Source organism: Nipponia nippon, unplaced genomic scaffold (genome assembly GCF_047370975.1).
Source record: "Nipponia nippon isolate SJK-2023a ecotype South Korea unplaced genomic scaffold, ASM4737097v1 scaffold_8, whole genome shotgun sequence".
Taxonomy (NCBI): domain Eukaryota; kingdom Metazoa; phylum Chordata; class Aves; order Pelecaniformes; family Threskiornithidae; genus Nipponia; species Nipponia nippon.
This window is the reverse complement of record NW_028262402.1, coordinates 2021772-2040314: the sequence shown is the minus strand read 5'-3', so window position 1 is coordinate 2040314 and position 18543 is coordinate 2021772. Positions and strand designations below refer to the sequence as shown.

Below are 18543 nucleotides of genomic sequence, written 5' to 3'. Positions count from 1 at the left end.
GCCGTTTAAGTGAGCTGCAATTAAATACGAGTTCAGGCAGTGCTTCAGAAGATCCTTCCCTGGAAACAGGTCGGGAGAAGTCAGGAAAAGGACCGGAATTTCCAGCCCGGGCTCTGTCACGACGGCCGTTCTGTCGCGACACCGCCCCCCGCGGCCGCTCCCGCCCCTGGGGCCTGAGGGGACCCGCCGCCGGCCACGCCCCCCCGGCCGCGCGCAAGCGCCTGCGCACGGCGCGGGCCCGGGCGGCGGCGGCGGCGGCGGCAGCGGCAGCGAGATGGCGGCGGCGGGCGGCCGGGCGGGCCCGGGCCCGGGCCCGGGCCGGCGGTGGCTGCTCTGTCTGTGCCTGTGCGCGGCCCTGCTGCCGCGGGCGGCGCGGGGCCTGACGGAGGGCCTGTACTGCGGGCGGCGCGTATGCTACGAGGTGCTGGGCGTCAGCCGCCAGGCCAGCAAGGCGGAGATCGCCCGCGCCTACCGGCAGCTGGCCCGCAAGTACCACCCCGACCGTTACCGCGGGGAGCCGGCCGCGCCGGGCGGCGGCGCTCAGGCGGCGCACGAGAAGTTCCTCCTCATCGCCACCGCCTACGAGACCCTCAAGGTGAGAGAGCGGGACCGCCGCCGCGGCCGGAGCCGCTCCGGTAAGAGCCAGCGCGGGGGGCCGGCGGAGGGGGCCGCCCCGGGGGGCCGCGCGGGGGCGGCGGCGGGCCGGGGAGCGGGGCGGGCGGGCAGGCGGCGGGCCGGCGGGGCGGCCTGCCCCGCGTCGCGTCTGCCCGCGCTGCCGCTTCCCTCGGCGGTCCCGGTCCCGCTCTCGGGGAGGGAGGCGGCGCCCCGGGGAGCCCGTCCCTCCTCTCCGCGTCGTCGGTGCATCGATTGCCCGCCTTGCCCGTGGGCCGCGGGCGGGTGAACCGCAGGCAGCAAAATCCGGCCGTCGCGTGCTGCGAGGAGAAAAATCGTGGCTTTAAAACACGGCGGAAGGTAGATCAGCCCCACCGACCTGCGCTCGACGGCTGCCGCGCCGCTGCTGCGCCCGCCTCCGCGGCGAGCCTGGGAAGAGGTCGGGCTCACCCACCGCGATTCCGCCGGGCTTCGGCCGTGCGCGCCTCGCCGGCGCCTCCTCCCCGGGAGAGGACCGGAGCCTCTCGGGTTTGCACTTGTGCGCGCCGCGGCGGGCGCTGCAGCATCGGCTCTGCCGGCCTTTGTGTGGTCTCAGCCCGCTGGCTTCCTACCAGCAGTCGGGGAGGGGGGAAACCCTTAAAAACCCTCCTCAATAGCCAGTCCAGGAGTGCGGGGAGGGGGTACAGTTGCCTTGAAGATCCCTTGGTATTTATAGTTTGTTCTCTTGAAAATCCCTTCGTATTTAAAATGAACCGACTGGGCTTTATCTTAGAGGTATACCTTTAAACAACACAGTAACAGTGGCTCTTTGGGATCTGTAAGGGAGGCTTATCAGGGCAAAACGTGTGGCTTGGCAAAGACGCAACTCGGGAATGAAAGAAAGAAAGCTGTAAGGGTTTTAAGGCTGCAACAGAGGGAAGAATGGAATTTTGGGGGGGGTAGGAAAGGAATGTAATTGAGGCTGACAAAATTAAATTTTTTGTCTCTTAATTACATGGGTGAAAATGAGAAAAACTCCAAGAAAATGAGAACAATGAGATTTTGAAATGGCCTTCCATTGGACGGATTCCACAGCCCCGTAACCTAATTCTAAAAGATTTGTAAGGCAATCTCTTGATAGGTTCTTCATCTGAAAATCTTCTCCTGAGCGATAGTTACTAACTCTCATCCATCTGGATTTCCCATTCGGAAGTTAAAAATACTTATTATGTGGATTTCAGTTGCCTGTCTTTATTTCAGTATTAAATGTCTTCATGCAGTGCGTGCTTATGCATTTAAGACCACATATGTCAGATGTGTGTGGGCAGATGAGTGTGAGCACAAATTAATTGCGAACATGAGAAAAAGACCAAAGGTTTTCCTTTGTGCTTCATACTTCGTCGGGCTATTGCAAATTTTATAGCAGCGTGGTCATTAATGAGGTGTAAAACACGGCTATAACAGATTAAGTGGAAACAGGAGTCTGAACTTACGCATGTTTTTCGTCTCATCCTGCAGGATGAAGAAACACGTAAAGATTATGACTACATGTTGGATCACCCCGAAGAGTATTACAGGCATTATTATCACTACTACAGCAGGAGACTGGCACCTAAAGTGGATGTCAGAATAGTGATTCTAGTTACGGTGTGTGCCATCTCCGTGTTTCAGGTAAAATCTCGTGTTTACGTGATACTGCTTGGTGCGTTTCTGAATGGGAAGAGAAGTATCTGCAGCTCTCGTAACGTGCCAGGTATTAAACAGTGTTAGTGAGGAGGCCCGTTCCTACCCGCTGTGGTAAACTTCTGTGTGGTGTCCATAACAAATCTGAACTCAGGGTGTACTGAGGAGATTTTTGACTGCCGTTGGTACCTTGGACAAAGGTAGAGATTGGTTTCTTTTAATGCTAGGAGATTTCATAGAGACAAGTGCAGCTTTTCTAAAGAAGTTACTTAGTTAGAAGTTACTGAGAATAGCCTGCTCCTGAGCACAGGCAGGACTAGTGCTCCAAATAAGCGTGTGTCACTTTGTCAAACTGCATACGTAATTTTTTAAAAACCAGGCTAACTGCAAACTAAATTCAAGACTCAATTCAGATGATAGGACTGAATATCAGGAGTTTACTAATCTTACATGGGAATCTTACATTGCAGTGTATTTTAAAGCCCACAGTGAAGTCAGGAGAGAAGTGAATTCGGTTCAGCAAAGTTTGCTCTGAAGGTGGTAGTTCCAAGGTCAAGAAGACAGCCTGTGTTTTAGATGAGAAAACTTGTGCTATTGCTGACAAATACTTAAGTGGAAGAAGGTGCATAACTCTCTTCTTTAGTATCTTTTAGGTTCAAAACATCATTAAAAATACCCAGAAAGTTTAAGAGATGAAGATACAGCTTATTCTGTGGTGCAGATCCCACTTTTTAGTGGGATGTTGGAAGTTAAAACAAAAATACGGTGATCAGAATTTGAGAGCTTGGAATAATAAATTCCAGTGGCATACGCAGCCAAAGACTTAATTTCTCTTCAGACTTACTTCCAATGGCAGACTTTCATTTCACCTCTTATTTCTTATTTTGGCTGCAAGTGGAGATACTCACTTTCCTGCAGTCCAGCTGCCAGATGATTGCAAATTCAGTGTAAAGGTCTGCATAAACTGATTTGCCTCTCTCTTGCTTTCTGTTGTTTCTGCTTCTTGACCTTTCTTAAGGTTGTATAATTTGTACGTCTGCCCTTTGTCTTGGTCAATGGTATGAAATGCTACTTTTTTTTAAAAAAGTTGCCCCAATAAGACATGTTCACCCCAGGCACTATGTTTCTGGTTCATTTGGGTGGGTTTGGTTTTTTTTTTTCCCCCATTGAAATTCAGAGGGTAGCTGGAGATTAGAGAGGGATGTTGATCCTGTCAGACTAATGAGATTTTCACGTACTTAATCCACATTTAATTAACTATTTTAAATGGGTAACAATTTTATAGTGAAATGTTCATATACCAGCTACTTTATTTATAAATCCAAGGGGGCTTCTGAGAATGGCCAGCGCAGCCTAGCATTAGGCTTCAGGAGATTATCATCTTCTCATGAACAAAACCAATCTGAACAGTGTCTGCTTGTCCTTCCTCATTGCTGTATATTGCTGTGAGATAGACATCTATACGTCTGTTTTCCAGGTGCCTTACTAAGTTTGGAGGAATAATTGTAGCTTCTGTAATACTGCAGAAGTAGTACTATTACCTTAGTTTTTACCCTTGCTGTAATGTAATTGTGGTTAAAGGTGTATGACAGCATTATTTTTTTTCCTGGCAAACCTCCAAATAGGAATGTGTCTGTTTAAAAACACGGTTTTTACTTGTACTGTTCTTCAATTACAGTTCTTCAGCTGGTGGAGTAGTTACAATGAAGCTATCAACTACCTAGCTACAGTGCCAAAATACCGCATACAAGCCACTGAGATTGCCAGGCAGCAAGGTTTACTCAACAAGAGTAAAGAAAAAGGCAAGAACAGGCGGTCTAAGGAGGAAATTCGCGAAGAAGAGGAAGAAATCATCAAAGACATTATTAAAAATAAAATCGATATAAAAGGCGGTTATCAGAAGCCCAAGATATATGATATCCTTCTGTTTCAGATCCTTCTCGCCCCTTTTTACTTGTGCAAATACGTGGTTTGGTACTGTTGGTGGATTTATTGTTTCACTATTAAAGGGCAAGAGTACGGTGTGGAAGAGAAGCTGTATATCATACGAAGGTACATGAAAATGTCTCAGTCTCAGTTTGACAGCCTAGAAGATCATCAAAAAGAGACCTTTCTGGAACGGCAACTGTGGATACGAGAAAACTATGAGGTGGGTATCTCTGGCGGAAAAGGTAATATTAGTTATCCAGCACTCCCAGAGTAAGAACAGCTATTTTGTGAAGGTGCTTGGGATGGGGCTGTGTGAAGCATTGCTTCAATTTTAGCTGTTGCTTTCTAGACTGAAAACTGTTAGACAACCACATGGTGTGTTTTCTTTGACTTGTTATGCTCATGGAGTGGTAGACAGCAGCTCCTGACCATGGCCGTGGATATAGGAGGGGATTTGCTCAGGCAGGGGACATCCACCTGCGGTTGTTAGGGACTCTGTGCGTACAAGACCTAATTGAATCTGGTGAAAGGCTTTCTTACAACAATGTGGTATGACAAAGTTATTACAGCAGGTTGAAGACTGTTCTCCAAACCGTAATAATTTGTAATAAGGATTACCTGGATCATCCGAAACTCCTATTCCACCAGTCTTCTAAGCCATTAATTCCTCACTCTTTTTTTTTTTTTTTTTTTTTTTTTTTTTTTAAACTGTCCCTTGATGGTTCTTTGGCCTTCAGTGAGTCAGGGACTGTTCTTGCTGTGCTGTATACCTATTCAAGTAAAGACGGTATATGAAATACCATTGAGCACAACTCCTACTCTTGCCATGGGTAGCCAGTTACTAAATAGTCAATCTAATTTTTTTTTTTAAGCTTTCTGTGAGAGCAGTGCAAGAACATTAACCACAGCATGGAATTGCAGTCCAGAATGACTTAGGATGACGGGGGGTGGCAGATTGACAAAACACTTTCATTGTTCCACAGAAGCTCATCTGTGAGCCATCTGGGTGGGAGGTTCCTAGAAGAAAAACTGAGAATACAAACTTGGCCTGCTTAAGGGGAAAGAGGAGATGTTGCTGCTGCTCTGCATACGCTGGGAAAAGAAATGGGATGGTGGGAGAACAGCCTTTGCTGCTGGCAGGTCACCAAAGATAAGAGAATGCTTCTTTAGAAGTAGGCAGGGGTGGATTAATCTAGAAACCGGAAGAGGAAGATAGTAAAATTGATGCTAATGTAAGGAAAGGATTAGCCGACAGGTACATCTACATGTTGAATTATGATGGGTTTGCTAGAAAACAATCTGGAAGTCCAAAGGTCGAGTAACGTTACTAGTCAAAGCAGATGTTAACATGGAAAAAGTAAGATAGGATGGATATCCTGGTGTTGTAGAGAAAAAAGGACATGGTTTGGGATCCGTGCTGTTTCTAACTAGTGATGTTTTGGTCACTGTATATAAAAGAGCTGTATTTGCCAGAAGTGACGTCTGTTTAGCCCAAAGTCATCTCCTGTGGTGGCCAACAGTTGATTTTTAGTGAAGAATACATGAAAAATGCACATATATAGCAATGTTTATCCAGTATAATTCGCAGCTTTGGAACTCCCTGAAAAGGAAATGGTGTCTTTGTACGTAATTGCTTTAATGAGTTTTTCTTTAGTAAACTTATCTGGTCACTCCTTGAATGCATTAAAACTTCCAGTGTCTGCTGTGCCATCTGGCCATGAGTTCAGCAATATATGTAGAAGGGGTTTTTTTTGAGGCCACCCAGACACCTGCTCGTTCTTGTCTTATTGGAAGTGGAGAACAATAATGCTTTATTCTCTTTGCTCGTGCTAGCTGTGCTCCTGTGTATGGCTACCATATCCTTACTTGAAACTTTTCCATGTCTTTTCTAGGCTGAAAAATACGCGTAGGTGTTTGTCCCCAAAACTTTCTCTGTTCTTTGATCATTGGAGATGCCTATCTGCATATTGTTCAGTTTTCCAGTGTCCTTTTAGGGTGGGAAGGACGGAGAATTCAGTACGTGGGTATATCATGGAGCTCCACAATATTTTTTTTTTTCCCCTCTGTTGCTTTCCTAAAAATTCTTAAAACCTGTATGATTACTGAACATTGAGCTGGTGTATTTATAAAGCCATCTATAATATTCTAAAAATCTCGTTCATGCATAGCAGAACCTTAACTTTAATTCCCTTCCGTGAAGAAGTCAAGTGACACTGAGATGACGTAAACCTGTATGGTGTTGAGATTTACACTGGCTGTATCTACATAAACTGCCTTCCAGAATAAAAATGCAGATGCTGTTGCTTTTTTTTAGATACTTGACTTTGCTGATAATTGTAGATTTCATTACAATGACACCATTTCTTGACAGAATGTAATTACTTATCATGTGGTACTGCCAGTACTTAATACAGAGATACTCAGTTAGCTGAGAAACTTAACCAGGAATAAAAAGTTCCATAGCAGTGTTCTATCTAGACAATGACTTTAAAGTGGGAAAACAACTAAAGTGAGGAGCTGAGCAACTGCATTGAACAGTATGTGTGCCGAGAAGGGACTCAAAATTTAGGTTTCTGAGCATTAGCAGTTCTTTACTGTAAATTTTATTTTGCCGAATGCATGAGCATCTAGTTGTTTAGCAAAAAAAAAAAAGTTTTGGAGCCTGCAGCACCGTCTTACAAGGAGGTAGTTCTGCTATCAGCAAAAATGCAGAGCATCTCAACTACAGCCAGTAGGCGCCTTGGCTGAAGGCACTCCTGCACTTTATATTGGTCAGGGTCTGCTTCTATGCTGCAATTCAGTCTTCTGTAAGAATGATAAGCTGGCAAATGGTTGAACTATGAATGCTTGCACCCCCCTAGAGGTTCACTTAAGCTGTTTCTTCAACCTCATTAAAAACTTTTGTCTGTCTGTCAGGTCTATAAAAAAGAACAAGAGGAGGAGTTAAAGAAGAAGATGGCCATGGATCCTCGATGGAAGAGATATCGGAGGTGGATGAAAAATGAAGGACCCGGAAGACTGACTTTTATTGATGATTGAATGTTGCTGAACAAAATGTGTGCTAATGTTGAAAGTGATTTGCAAAACTTTTCACTACATCATTCAAGAGTTTTGTCTGCTGTGGCTCAGCAGCGATCTAAAACTCAGGAATTACTAAATCAGGCTGAAAAAATAATACAGGTTTACCATTTTTATAAATCAGACCTATTAAACAGGCTCAACTCAATGTATATATGCCATTTATTTGGGGATCTCAGTGTGGAATTCATTATTCCAAACAATGTATTTTCTCTACATATTTCATATTCATGATCAATGGAACCATAACTTTAGTCTTTCTGTAAATGTTTCTAGATCAGTCCTTGCAAGTCCTGTTTTTCCTTTTTAAACTGAAGGGTTCCTGCACATGGACACTGGAAGTGCTTATAAAGGATTCTGAAGCAAGGACCATTTTCTGTTTTCCTCTCTCTTTCCCCTACTTTTCAATCTAATTTCTAAGATGCCAAATTTTTTTTTTGATGTAAACAATATGGGGATTATACCAGACTACTTCTTTTGCTATTCCTGCTCCAGTTGGAAATGAATTTTATTCTTTGTGGGAATAAATGATGCATGATTGATCATCATCGTGATGCAAACAAGCCTTAATTCTTTGTTCTACAGAGTGATTCATGAATAGTACAGTTAGAACTTCTGCGTTTGGTTTTTCATCTTGTATGTTGGATTGTACCTGCTTGTTCAGAACAAGTATACCAGTGAATATTAGTCTACTAAATGTGACATTTCTTTCACCAAAGTATTGGTAAAAGGGACAATGACCCTTTTGTTAAAAAGGGCAATTTTGATGCCTTATGTAAATAAAAGTTTATATAATACACGTACTGAATTTGTTTTAAATTCTGAATCTAAAGTATTCTTTATCTCTTCTGATCAGACCTCAGAGTACTTGGAATAAATAATGCACAACAGCATGCTGTGGTTTCCTCTGTAACTCAGCCCAGGTCAGAGTTTCCATGATTTGCTGGTAAAAAGGGTTCTGTTACTTATTTCTATTCAGGAATTTTACTGGGGCAGGGGCAGGCGGGGAGCGTAGCCACGCGGGGCTGCTGCCGTCGTTTGTCACATCTGTCAAAGCGGGTTCCTCAGAAGTGCTTCTGCTGAAGATGGTGCTAGGTTAGCTGGCCTCTGCGGAGACTGGTTCTAGGAGAGAAGCTCTTGAACTTGCTACTCCTGCCAAAGCCCACAATAGCTAAAAGTTTCAAATGCTTATGGATTGATTTTTGAAGGAAGACGTTTCTGATTCTGCAAAGGTGACCTCTCCTCATTCTTTGAGAAAGAGTTTCTGTTCTCTGTCCCTCTTTTGCTAGTTTAGCTTTCGCTAGTTCTTGGAATGTTATCTCAGTTTTCTGTTTAAAACAATAAATATTCAAAAGCACGTTGGAAGCGTTACACTACATGGCTAACTCCTGTACACATTAGTAAAATGGAGGAGGAACTGCTGGATTTGTTCTTCATCTCTGCTGCATGCAGCGTACCGATAAACTTAATTTGCTTTGTATTTAACGGTCAATTCAAACCTAAAACTTGTTAAGGTACCTAGAATAAGCTGTGCTTGCTTTCATGACGTCGTCTTGGGGACGCTGCGGTGGTGTGGCAGGGACGCTGCCAAGACGTTCGTGACGGGGGAGACCTGCACAGCTGGGGCGTGTTGCTGCTTTGTCCCCCAAAACACAGTTGGCCTCCTGCAGGAGCGGAAGGGGGACGATTAGGTTGCTGTGGTAGAAACAAAGGGAATAAAGGCAAGCACAGGTAAAATGGTGTTGGCTATTAGGTAACAACAGTTTTATCTGGAAAAGAACCAGGCAAGTGCATGCAAGAGGATCTAAACCCGTGGCCGCAGTTTCGCAGGCTAACGGCTCTGCTGCTCTTGTGCCTCATCTTGCTCCATCCTTTCCCTCCCGAGCCAAGTATTTGGGTTATACGAAAGCAGTCAAACCACAGATCTGTTTTCCCTTTTTGCCCAGGTTAGTTCTAGTCAGGATTAATTTCCTGGCCTGACGCTGTGGCAGGGAATCGGTGCAGCGGAGGGGGCAGTCCCTGGGGAGGGCAGAGCTCTGCCTTTCAGCGGCAATGGTGTCCTGTCCCTGTGAAACTGTGGCCTGACACCAAGTGAGTGGAGAAGGGAAAGTCGGCAGGTGTTGTACGACCTGCTGGAAATGAGCCGTTCTGCAGGCTCAGCTCACAGTTCCCTCTTTTCTCGACATATCAGCCCTTTGAAAATAACCAGACGCAGGCATAAATCATGGGTTGCAGCAAATATTTGCTGGGCAGTGACACTGCAGTCACATCTCCGTGATGAGGGACAGAAAGAGCTCGTGTGTCTTTACAAAGCTGTCAGCATTGCAGGGACACCTCGTTAGCTGAGGCTGCTGAGCATTTCTAGCCTAACATCTCACTGTAGTTCTAAATGATGTCTGCCTTTTGGGCATAAACTTTCAGGCCCTATTTTATCTTGAAATTAAGTTGACAAAGCGGTTATACACATCAGAAAAAAAAAAAAGCAGGCATGAGACTGCTGAGAGTTACAATACTATACCCAGTAAAGCCCGTGTAAATTGAGATGACTTCAGAGAGAAGTGTTTGCATGAACAACAAGTATTGTTGGTACGGGGTAGCGGTGAGATCTTTGCGTGGGAAAGTGCAGCAAGGTCATAGGATCTTGGAGAAGAGCCACCTTACCTCCTATCAACTTTTTTCAAAGAACCACGTCTGTTTTGTAGCACGGGTGTACTTTCAAATATATAGTGTTTATAAGGTGAAACATGCATTTCACTCAATGTGCAAAAGGTAGGTAGAGCCAGGGCCTTTCACATTCAGCGCGAGTCTTTTCCACGACCATGCTGAGGCTTTGACTGTGGCTCCGGCATGTCCGTGGCTGGGTGTCCCTCGGTTCAGAGCAATCGTTTGAGGCTACGAGCTTCATCCCGCCAACTTTTTAACAGGCCAGCAAACTCTGATGGCTGGCAAACCCCTGCCAGAAACTGAAGTGACTTATTTACGGCCACTGGGGAAACGATGATGAAGAGCGCGGGGGGGATGCAGCAACACTGGCAGCAGTTTGAGCCCAACAGCTGCCTGTGGGCAGAGCGGGCTTTTCGTTAAATCTTGGCGGGACGTTTAGGAGGTCTCTTTCCTCTCTTCCCCTCTTTCCCCCATTTCTCATCTTTTTTTCTTTTTTCCTTTTTCTTTTTACCTTTTTTCTCCCCTTTTTTTCCCTTTATTCTCTTCTCTCCTTTTTCCCCTCTTCCCCCTCTTTTTCCCCATTTTCCTTTTTTCTTCTTTTTTTTCACTTTTTTGCCTTTCCCCTCTTTTTTCCCTTTTGTTCCCTTTTTCCTCCTCTTTATCCCCCTTTTTTCCTTCCCCCCTTTTTTCCTTCTTCCCCCGTCTTTTTCCCATTTTCCTTTTTTCTTCTCTTTTTGCTTTTTCCCCTTCCCCCTTTTTTTCCCCTTTGTTCCCTTTTTCTTCCCATTTCTCCCCTTTTTTCCCATTTTCCTATTTTCTTCTTTTTCTTTTTGCCTTTTCCCCTTTTCCCCCCTTTTTTCCCCTTTGTTCCCTTTTTCCTCCCCTTTCTCCCCCTTTTTTCCTTTCCCCCTTTTTTTCCCTCCCTCCCTTTTTTACCATTTTCCTATTTTCTCTTTTTTTTTGGCTTTTTCCCCTTTTCCCCCCTTTGTTCCCTTCTTCCTCCCATTTCTTCCCCTTTTTTCCCCATTTTCCTATTGTCTTCTTTTTCCCTATTGTTCCCTTTTTCTCCCCTTCCCCCCTTTTTCCTTCCCCCCGTCTTTTTCCCATTTTCTTCTTTTTTCTCTCTTTTTTTTTGCTTTTTTCCCCTTTCCCCCCTTTTTTCCCCTTTGTTCCCTTTTTCCTTTTTTCTTCCCTTTCTCCCCCGCTTTTTCCCTCTTCTCCGTTGTTGTCCCCTTCTCCCCACCTTTTCTTTTCCTTTTCTTCCCTGCCCCCCGCCCCGTCCTATTTTAACCAAGAAGGTTTTCTGCCCCCGGAGCCCCCGCCCCCTCCGCCGCGGGGCGGGGCCGAGGGCGGGGCCGAGGGCGGGCCCCTCCCCTCCCCGGGGCGGCTCCGCGGCGGCGGAGGGAGCGGCGCCCGGTCGAGCCCAGCGCAGCCTCGCCGCCTGCCGCCGCCCGCCCCGTCCTCGCCGCCGCCCGGGATGTCGTCGGGCGGCAGCCTGAGCACCATGCAGCGGCTGGTGGAGCAGCTGAAGCTGGAGGCGGCCGTGGAGAGGATCAAGGTGAGCGGGGGCGCCGGGCCCCCGCGGCGGGAGGCGAGGCGAGCCGTCCCGCCGCCGCCGCCGCTTCCCCGTTTGCCCCCTCCTGGGCGCCGGTCGCGGGGAGGGGGGCGAGGGGCGCCTGTGCCCCGGGGTCTGCGAACCCCGGCGGGCTGCGAGCCCCGGCTCCGGCCGGGCGGGCGCGGCGGAGCAAGCGCCGTTCCCCGGGGGAGGCGGCGGCGATAAATAACGCAGCGGCGCCGCGTTACTTCTGCAGGGGCGGGCGCGGTGCGGGAGCGCGGTCCCCGCAGCCGGGGCAGGCGCCGTCCCGGTGGGGCTCCGCACCCGCCGCGGGGCTCCGCACCCGCGGGCGGCCTCGGCCGGGCGGGCGGCGGCTTCCCACGCGTGCCGGAGCCGCCTGCTTGCGCGTCGCCAGACAAAGGCGGGCTGGCGAGGCGGTCCTCTCACCTGCTCGCCCCGGGGGCTTGCTGGTGTGCTTGGGGCTTGCTTTGTTCTTGGTTTTTTTTTCCCCCCTGGCAGCCCAGATTCACCCATGCAGCCCTGTCCAAGGCCGCTCTTGGTTCCCGGCAGGCGGGGGGGGGGGGGGTCCACAACTGCCTCGTGAAAACGGCTCTTTCCAGCCACGCACAAAATCCAGCATAGGCTGTGAAGCGATGAAGGTCAAATTAATTTGCATCCTGCGCTTTCCTCTTCTCTCATCACCTCCGTGCATTCGCCATTTTTCTCTGGCCAGTCACAAAAGGCCAGCTTCCTCAGTCTGACGGCAGTGCCAGTATATTGAGCTGCAGGAACTTCGCTAATTGATTTAAAAATAATTTAGAATACCTTTTTTCCCTATTCCTGTCCGGGGTCGGTGGAAATTTGAAGTGCCCATTGCAAGGTGAAACCACTATGGCTTTTGGACATCACCCTACTCAATTCATTAATGTTACTAAATTTTATTAGCAGGTACGGAGTCGGCAGATGTTTCCTTCGCTAGAAGTGACTGTAGTTTATCACTGCAATGATGTGTGGGGATCTGTGAGAAACAGCACAAGGCAGAGTAGAAATGTGGGCCCTTGTGGCAAGAGGGATATTGTCTGACGCAGAAACGATTGCTTTATTCCACCAGCAGTAGCCTGGATCTCTGTTCCTGCTCGTTTTGAGGCATATACCCCTTCCCTGCTTTTTTTGGGCGTGGGGAGGGGGTATGAAAGATAGAGTTTGTAGTTTATTGGGGGTTACTTTGTGGTGGTAACATATTCTGGAGCTGGACCTCTCAAGGCTACGTGTTACGGGTTTGCTTGCTCTCGGGGGAGGCTTGGCCTTGGTTAAGACCTTGGTCTCGCCTTCCTTGCAGCATTGTGCACAGCAGTCTCTTTCCAGGTCTGCTGTTCTAGGAACTTGTTTGTGTCTTTTTATAATCACAAGTGAAATAATGCACGATTAAAAATATGTCTTATAAAAAGCGTCATCTAGGGTCTCTTGACATACAGTGTAAAAACAGCGAGGAATATATTCAGCTGGTGAAAACCCACTTGGATCAGTTTTAGCAGACACAGAGATAGGAGAAAACGTTGTTTTGGCTACTTTGAATAGACAATGTGTTTTTCAGACGGAAGCTGGATATGAAAGGATTGTTAAAAATACATCCCATACTACAAAGTTCCCGTGGTGATTTTGTTTACCCTGCCAGCTAAAAAAGCAGACAGGAACAATATTTTCAGAAAGAGGAAACCAAGTAGGAAAGAAGTACCCACACGTATCTTGCACGCAGGAGGCTGCCGCAGGAGCGTGTTTGTCCTGTGATGAAATACGGCAGAAGCCCTTGTACTTTCTGTGTGAACTGCAGGAGTGAAGAATGTTACAGGGGCATAGGTAGGGCGAGGAGTAGGCAGATCTGTCCTAGGACAACAGTCTGCTGCCGTACGGATAATTCTCACGCAGATGCCAAAAATCGGGCTTGTATCTTTCCAGGAGCCCTGGGATACTCATAGCTCAGTACGTGTTGCAGAGTTCAGCAGCAAAGTGCAAGGAGACGCAGCGAGGAACTGCTAACTGCTGTGCTCACGGGGCAAGCCCTGCCCTGAACGACTCTCTCCTCGTTTTCCCAGGAAAAAGCTCGACGCAGCCTTGGCCTGATAGGTGTTGGCAAGTGGCCCCTCTGCCTGAGAGCCCTGTGGTGCATGGTCACGTACCAGCACTGCGGCTGAGGCAAGGGTGCTAATGCTGCAGGGGGTCCGAGGGGCTGGCCAGGGTGGGAGACCTTTGCAGCCTCCAGAAAGAGGTTCTCCTCAAGAAAGGGAGGAGTGACAAAGCCCAGTGACCAGCAGGGATCCTTGCTGATCCTGATCCTTCTCCCTGTACGCCGCTTAAGAGAACCTGGGAGGCTGTGGGGACAATGCTGCTCTTAACAACTCCCTGAAACGCTGACAGCTGCCGGGTAAATTCGGGTGGTTACCAGGTTGCATGTCCTGGAGGAGAATTGGGAGGTGGCGAACAGGACAGCAGCGAAACAGCAAACGAAACTGTGCGCCAGGCCGGATTTCCCAGGCGCTTCCAGATGCTGTTAGATGGGGCGGCCCAGAACCAGAATCCCATCGGGGCTTCTGGGTCGCCCCTTCCATCGGGAGGCTGGGAAGCGTGGATGGTCCTTCTGGCTATTGACTCGTCCCTCTGCTGGCCACACCGCAAAGTTGCGTGGGAAGAAAAATCAGTATTTCAGGGGTCCTGTAACGAAGGCAGAGGTGAGGTCAGAGGGGAACTTGTGCTCCCACCACTATGCTCAGTACTTCCTTTTATAAAAAATTCAGCAGATGGCATGGATTTGGACAGTTCCCTGCAGCTGTTACCGATGCATGTCTGAGAAGTTGGGAATTCCCCTCTGTTTTCCTTCAAAAATACAGGCACGCGACTGATTTGCCGTCCACAGGGAGAGCAGGGGAGTTCAGTGCTGGAGGCATCTTGCCTTTGGGTTCCTGGGCTTGTTCTGCAGCTCTGGGCTGTCCTCTTTGGGGGCCAGTGTGGACTTGAAGCTCTCACTTCACTGCCAGGGGAAGGTGGCAATTTGGACTTAAAAAGCTTTTCATCCTCATCTTTTTGCTTTCATTCCTTGTTATGCTCTGTGTTGCTTAACAGTTTGGAATGAAAATCCTTTTTATAAATTATCTGAGGATATAAGAATTCAAATATAAACCTGAAAACAGTACAGTAGATTGGAAAATATTGTGGCCACGGCCCTGTGCGTTTTAATGAGGACAAATTCCATTGCACTTGCACCTCAGTCCTCTACGCTCCTCTGGCTCATCACTGGCATAGTATTTCATGCGTGTTTCATTGGAGCTTTGTAAGTGTACCTCTGTGCTGATTTACTCGGTGGTTTAGAATCCAAGAGCTGACTTGGCTGCTCTCCAACTCTGTTTGATAATGGTTCTTCAAGAGGAAACGCCTAATAGATGCTTGTGAATGAATTAGTTTCCTCTCTGGATTTGTTTTTCTTTTTCCTTTACACAGGTCTCTCAGGCAGCTGCAGAACTCCAGCAGTACTGTATGCAAAATGCCTGCAAAGATGCCTTGCTTGTTGGCGTTCCTGCGGGGAGCAATCCCTTTCGAGAACCCCGATCCTGTGCTCTGCTCTGAAACCAGGTAAGAACATCACAGATACCACGACACCAACTCTGGTTTGAAACTCAAGCGCTAGGAGGGGCAGGGGCACGTGGTGTTTGAATGTCGAGTTCTTGGTAGCAAAGTGTTCATCGCTTCCCTGACGGCTCTACAAATTGTTTTCTGTTTCTTTTAGGTGTGGCAATTGAAGCATGTCTCTTTCCTACAGCTCTTTCTAGAGGTGTTACGTTTATGAGTTCATTTTTTGTTTAGTTGGTCGGTTTTTGTGTTGGAGCAGCTCTAGGGTCATTAGCAGCATCCAAAATAATAAGAACTGTCTGTGACACACGGCTGTGTTGGACATTAAAAGCAGTCATGTACCCAGCTTGAAGAAGTAAGACAAAGCCATGGCAGCTGCATGTGTTCTGATGACTAGCTCACCGCTGAAGCAAGAACCTTGTTAAAATACATCTTTTCTTCAGCGTCGTATTGCCGTTCGTTTGGCTGTGTCTGTCCTTAGGCTCTTTGTGTTGTTACTGCTGGTACCGCACCAAAAGCGGTGGAAGCAGAGAGGCTGAGGCAATCCGTGATCGCATCCTTTGTCACCCTTTTCAGCACGGGTCTGAAGGATGAGACGCTTCCTAAACTCTGCCTGCGTTAGTGCTCTGCATTGCTTGCACCTGCCTAACGCCTGCAGGGTGGGTGACCGTCCAGCGTTTGCAAATCGTGGGGATCCAGCTCCATGACGGATGGATCTCTTGTCTCTCCCATCTGTCACGCAGATGTCAGGGACTGCAGCAGGAGGAAGAAAGGCTGTGTGTCCTTAGTCGTCTCAGTCAGGATCACGCCATAACTTTTGTTGGAAAATCTTATTTCTTCTGCATGACAAACGAATGTGGAAGTAGGATATTCAGAAGGGGTTACTCTTCTTTAGAAGAAAAAATAAAAAGAGTTCCTGCTAAAGAGCTGAAAAAACTACAGAGAGAGGAAGAACCACTGAATTCTGTTCTTCTTCGAGAATGCTATCGAAGTCAAAGTGACTGTTCTCTGTAAGGGCAGCATTTAAACTAGAACATAAACTAGTTGTGAAATCATCCCCTCCCTGCTGCCAGGGTTCCTGAGCTTGCAGTTGTGCTTGTGCCTCCCTCTTTCGATAGCGTGGTTTTGATTGTTTCTACATAAGTTTGACAAAACAGGATTGAACCTGAAGAGAGAGAACGACCAAGCATGCGATGCTCTTCTGGAGAAACTTCTTGGGGGGGGAAAGCACAAGCAGATTTTCTTAATTTAGGTGCTACCCTTAAATTCTTCCTGCAAATAAAATTGATAGTGACTGTTGCATGTGTTCTTCTGTTATTGAAGCAGCATTTCTACTTTTTTTGTGTGTGTGTGTCTCTGTGTGTATAGGTATGTATTTCTAGGATTCAAGTTTGATTGCATCATCCAGACAGGATACAATATATTTTCTCAAACAAGTTTGATGGTTCATTTATGATACTTCTAGAAACGCATAGCTCAGCCCAAGATGTCATGTAGTCATCTTTTGCTGATAGATCAATTATCTGGTTTATTATTACTTAGTTATTTCCAGGATCATAAAAAATGAAAGCAAAGTCAAAAAGCCAGTTAAAAAGTTAATGTTCAAGGATGCCAGCATCCAACAAAGGTTATTCAGTTTTTATCAGTGCAAAGGAGCTTTTGTGTTATAATTTGTATGAGAAATGTATCAGCTTAGGAAGACAGCATTTAATAAACCTTTTTTTCCTCTTCTAGGGAAGGTCATCGGAGAGTTGCCTTCAAGCATGACATGAATAACAACTGCCTTCCTTCACAAGAAAAGTCTCTCTCTGTGTCCTAACTTTTGTGTGGCTAAAACAACGTCCTAGATATTTACCTGTTCATTCTTTTGTATCCGTACTTCACTATCTTTTGCTAATTTTATTGAAGTTTTTATGTGACTTTTATTCTTTTCATAATCATTGCCATTGTTACTATACTATGCTAACTGCACAAATATTACTTGAGAAGTTTACATTTTAGAAAAGAAAAACATGAATTTTTACTGAATTATTTACTCCTATCTTGGTAAACTGTTACACCGGAATGATAGTAAAAACTATTTGTCTTTTCCAAAATAAAACATCCAAAAAGTGAATTGTTAAAGTATAAAACTAAATGCTAATAGTACTGCAGTAATGTTCCCAGGGCCAATTTTGCTTCCATTAGCAAGACCTGGAACGAACTACAGGTTTTTTTTCAAGTGCATCTAAGTCCATAAATGACACATACTAGAAACTGCTGGACACAACGTGTAGCACAGGCTTGATTCCTAAGGCTGCTTCTTACAGGACTTCTCATGTGTAATACTTCTCCCAATTTGTGTTTGTAAAGGTACTGCCGTGGTGGAATTTCCTTGACATGTTTAAAATGTGACCAAACAGACACTAGAAATCCATGAACACCCAAAGATAGTTGCATGCGTAATTGTCAAGGTTTGCAATACACAAAACTTACTGAAATGTGCTTGGTCATTTGCCTTCAGTTTTTTATAGAGCGCTTTTACAAGGACAACTAACTTTTTTAATATGTTTTTAATTTTGTCTACTTTTTATTGTTTGTATTAATCTTTTAGAGGTTTAGAAATAAAATTCTTTTCCCTACTGACTTTGAACTCATTGTTTAATTGTAACAAAGAGCAGATATTTTAAGGAAGAGCATACTTTGCTTTTGCGGTGGGGGAGGAGGCCTCAAGCTATTCGGCTTTTTGGGAAGAGCAGGTTGCTGTTGGATTTTTAGAAAATCAGCCGTATTAATAGAAAAATCCTGTTTATAGCTATTTGCCATTTTTGTGGTAAATGGTAACAATGTTATCAGGCTCACTTATACATTTTGAAACTGTAAGGAAGAAGTTTGCAATCCGCGTGTTTAATTTTCATTAATATTAACTGAAACGGGGCAATGAGTGCCCTCCGGGCAGTTCAGTCTTGTCAAAAGATTTTCGCGCTTGCCGTCCTGCAGGAACACACCGAGATGAGAGTCATAATACTGCCAATATGCATTGTGCCTCTAAATACAGAAGAGAACGTCCTTCCTGAAGAGCTTTTCTTCGCTCTGGCTTCCTTTCATTGTAGGCTATCTGGATATGGCAGTTTTTCTTTTAGTACTCGACACACGCACACGCTGTGGAAGTCTAGAGGAAGCGTGGTCGTTCTTTCTTGCACAGAGGTGATCGGAGGCTCAGATTGAGGTCAAAATGCCCAAGTCAGGGAGGGAGGGAGAGGGGTGAGGGTATGCATCACATGCCTTCGAACAGCCAGCATCCTATTTCTTTTACCTCCCGTGATCAAACCTCCCCCTGTCCCCACATCTCTCTCTCTCCCCTGCCCCCCCTGCTGCGTGGGGTTTCCTGCTTGGCGTCCTCGCTCGGAGATGGGTCCTGGAGTGGCTGCTGAGCTGGCACA

At 46.6% G+C, this 18543-nt stretch overlaps 2 protein-coding genes across 4 annotated transcripts; both read left to right on the top strand.

Annotated features, from left to right (window-relative positions):
• Nucleotides 1-215: 215 nt before the first annotated feature.
• DNAJC25 (DnaJ heat shock protein family (Hsp40) member C25) lies at nucleotides 216-8171 on the top strand. Of its 3 annotated transcripts, XR_015700999.1 has the most exons (5): nucleotides 216-595; nucleotides 2110-2262; nucleotides 3953-4423; nucleotides 6096-6219; nucleotides 7120-7259. XR_015700999.1 is itself a non-coding variant. In XM_087741964.1 (4 exons), the coding sequence occupies exons 1-4, from the start codon at nucleotides 275-277 to the stop codon at nucleotides 7240-7242; spliced, it is 1068 nt and encodes a 355-aa protein (XP_087598090.1). In that variant the 5' UTR covers nucleotides 226-274; the 3' UTR covers nucleotides 7243-8171. The 3 variants fall into 3 exon arrangements, 2 of the variants coding, with proteins under 2 accessions (XP_087598091.1, XP_087598090.1); XM_087741964.1 differs by lacking the exon at nucleotides 6096-6219 and having other exon boundaries at nucleotides 226-595; nucleotides 7120-8171; XM_087741965.1 differs by lacking the exons at nucleotides 2110-2262; nucleotides 6096-6219 and having other exon boundaries at nucleotides 224-595; nucleotides 7120-8171.
• A 3147-nt stretch (nucleotides 8172-11318) lies between these two features.
• GNG10 (G protein subunit gamma 10) lies at nucleotides 11319-17746 on the top strand. The gene is made up of 3 exons (XM_087741966.1): nucleotides 11319-11503; nucleotides 14993-15124; nucleotides 16856-17746. The coding sequence occupies exons 1-2, from the start codon at nucleotides 11423-11425 to the stop codon at nucleotides 15116-15118; spliced, it is 207 nt and encodes a 68-aa protein (XP_087598092.1). The 5' UTR covers nucleotides 11319-11422; the 3' UTR covers nucleotides 15119-15124; nucleotides 16856-17746.
• The last annotated feature ends 797 nt before the right edge of the window (nucleotides 17747-18543 follow it).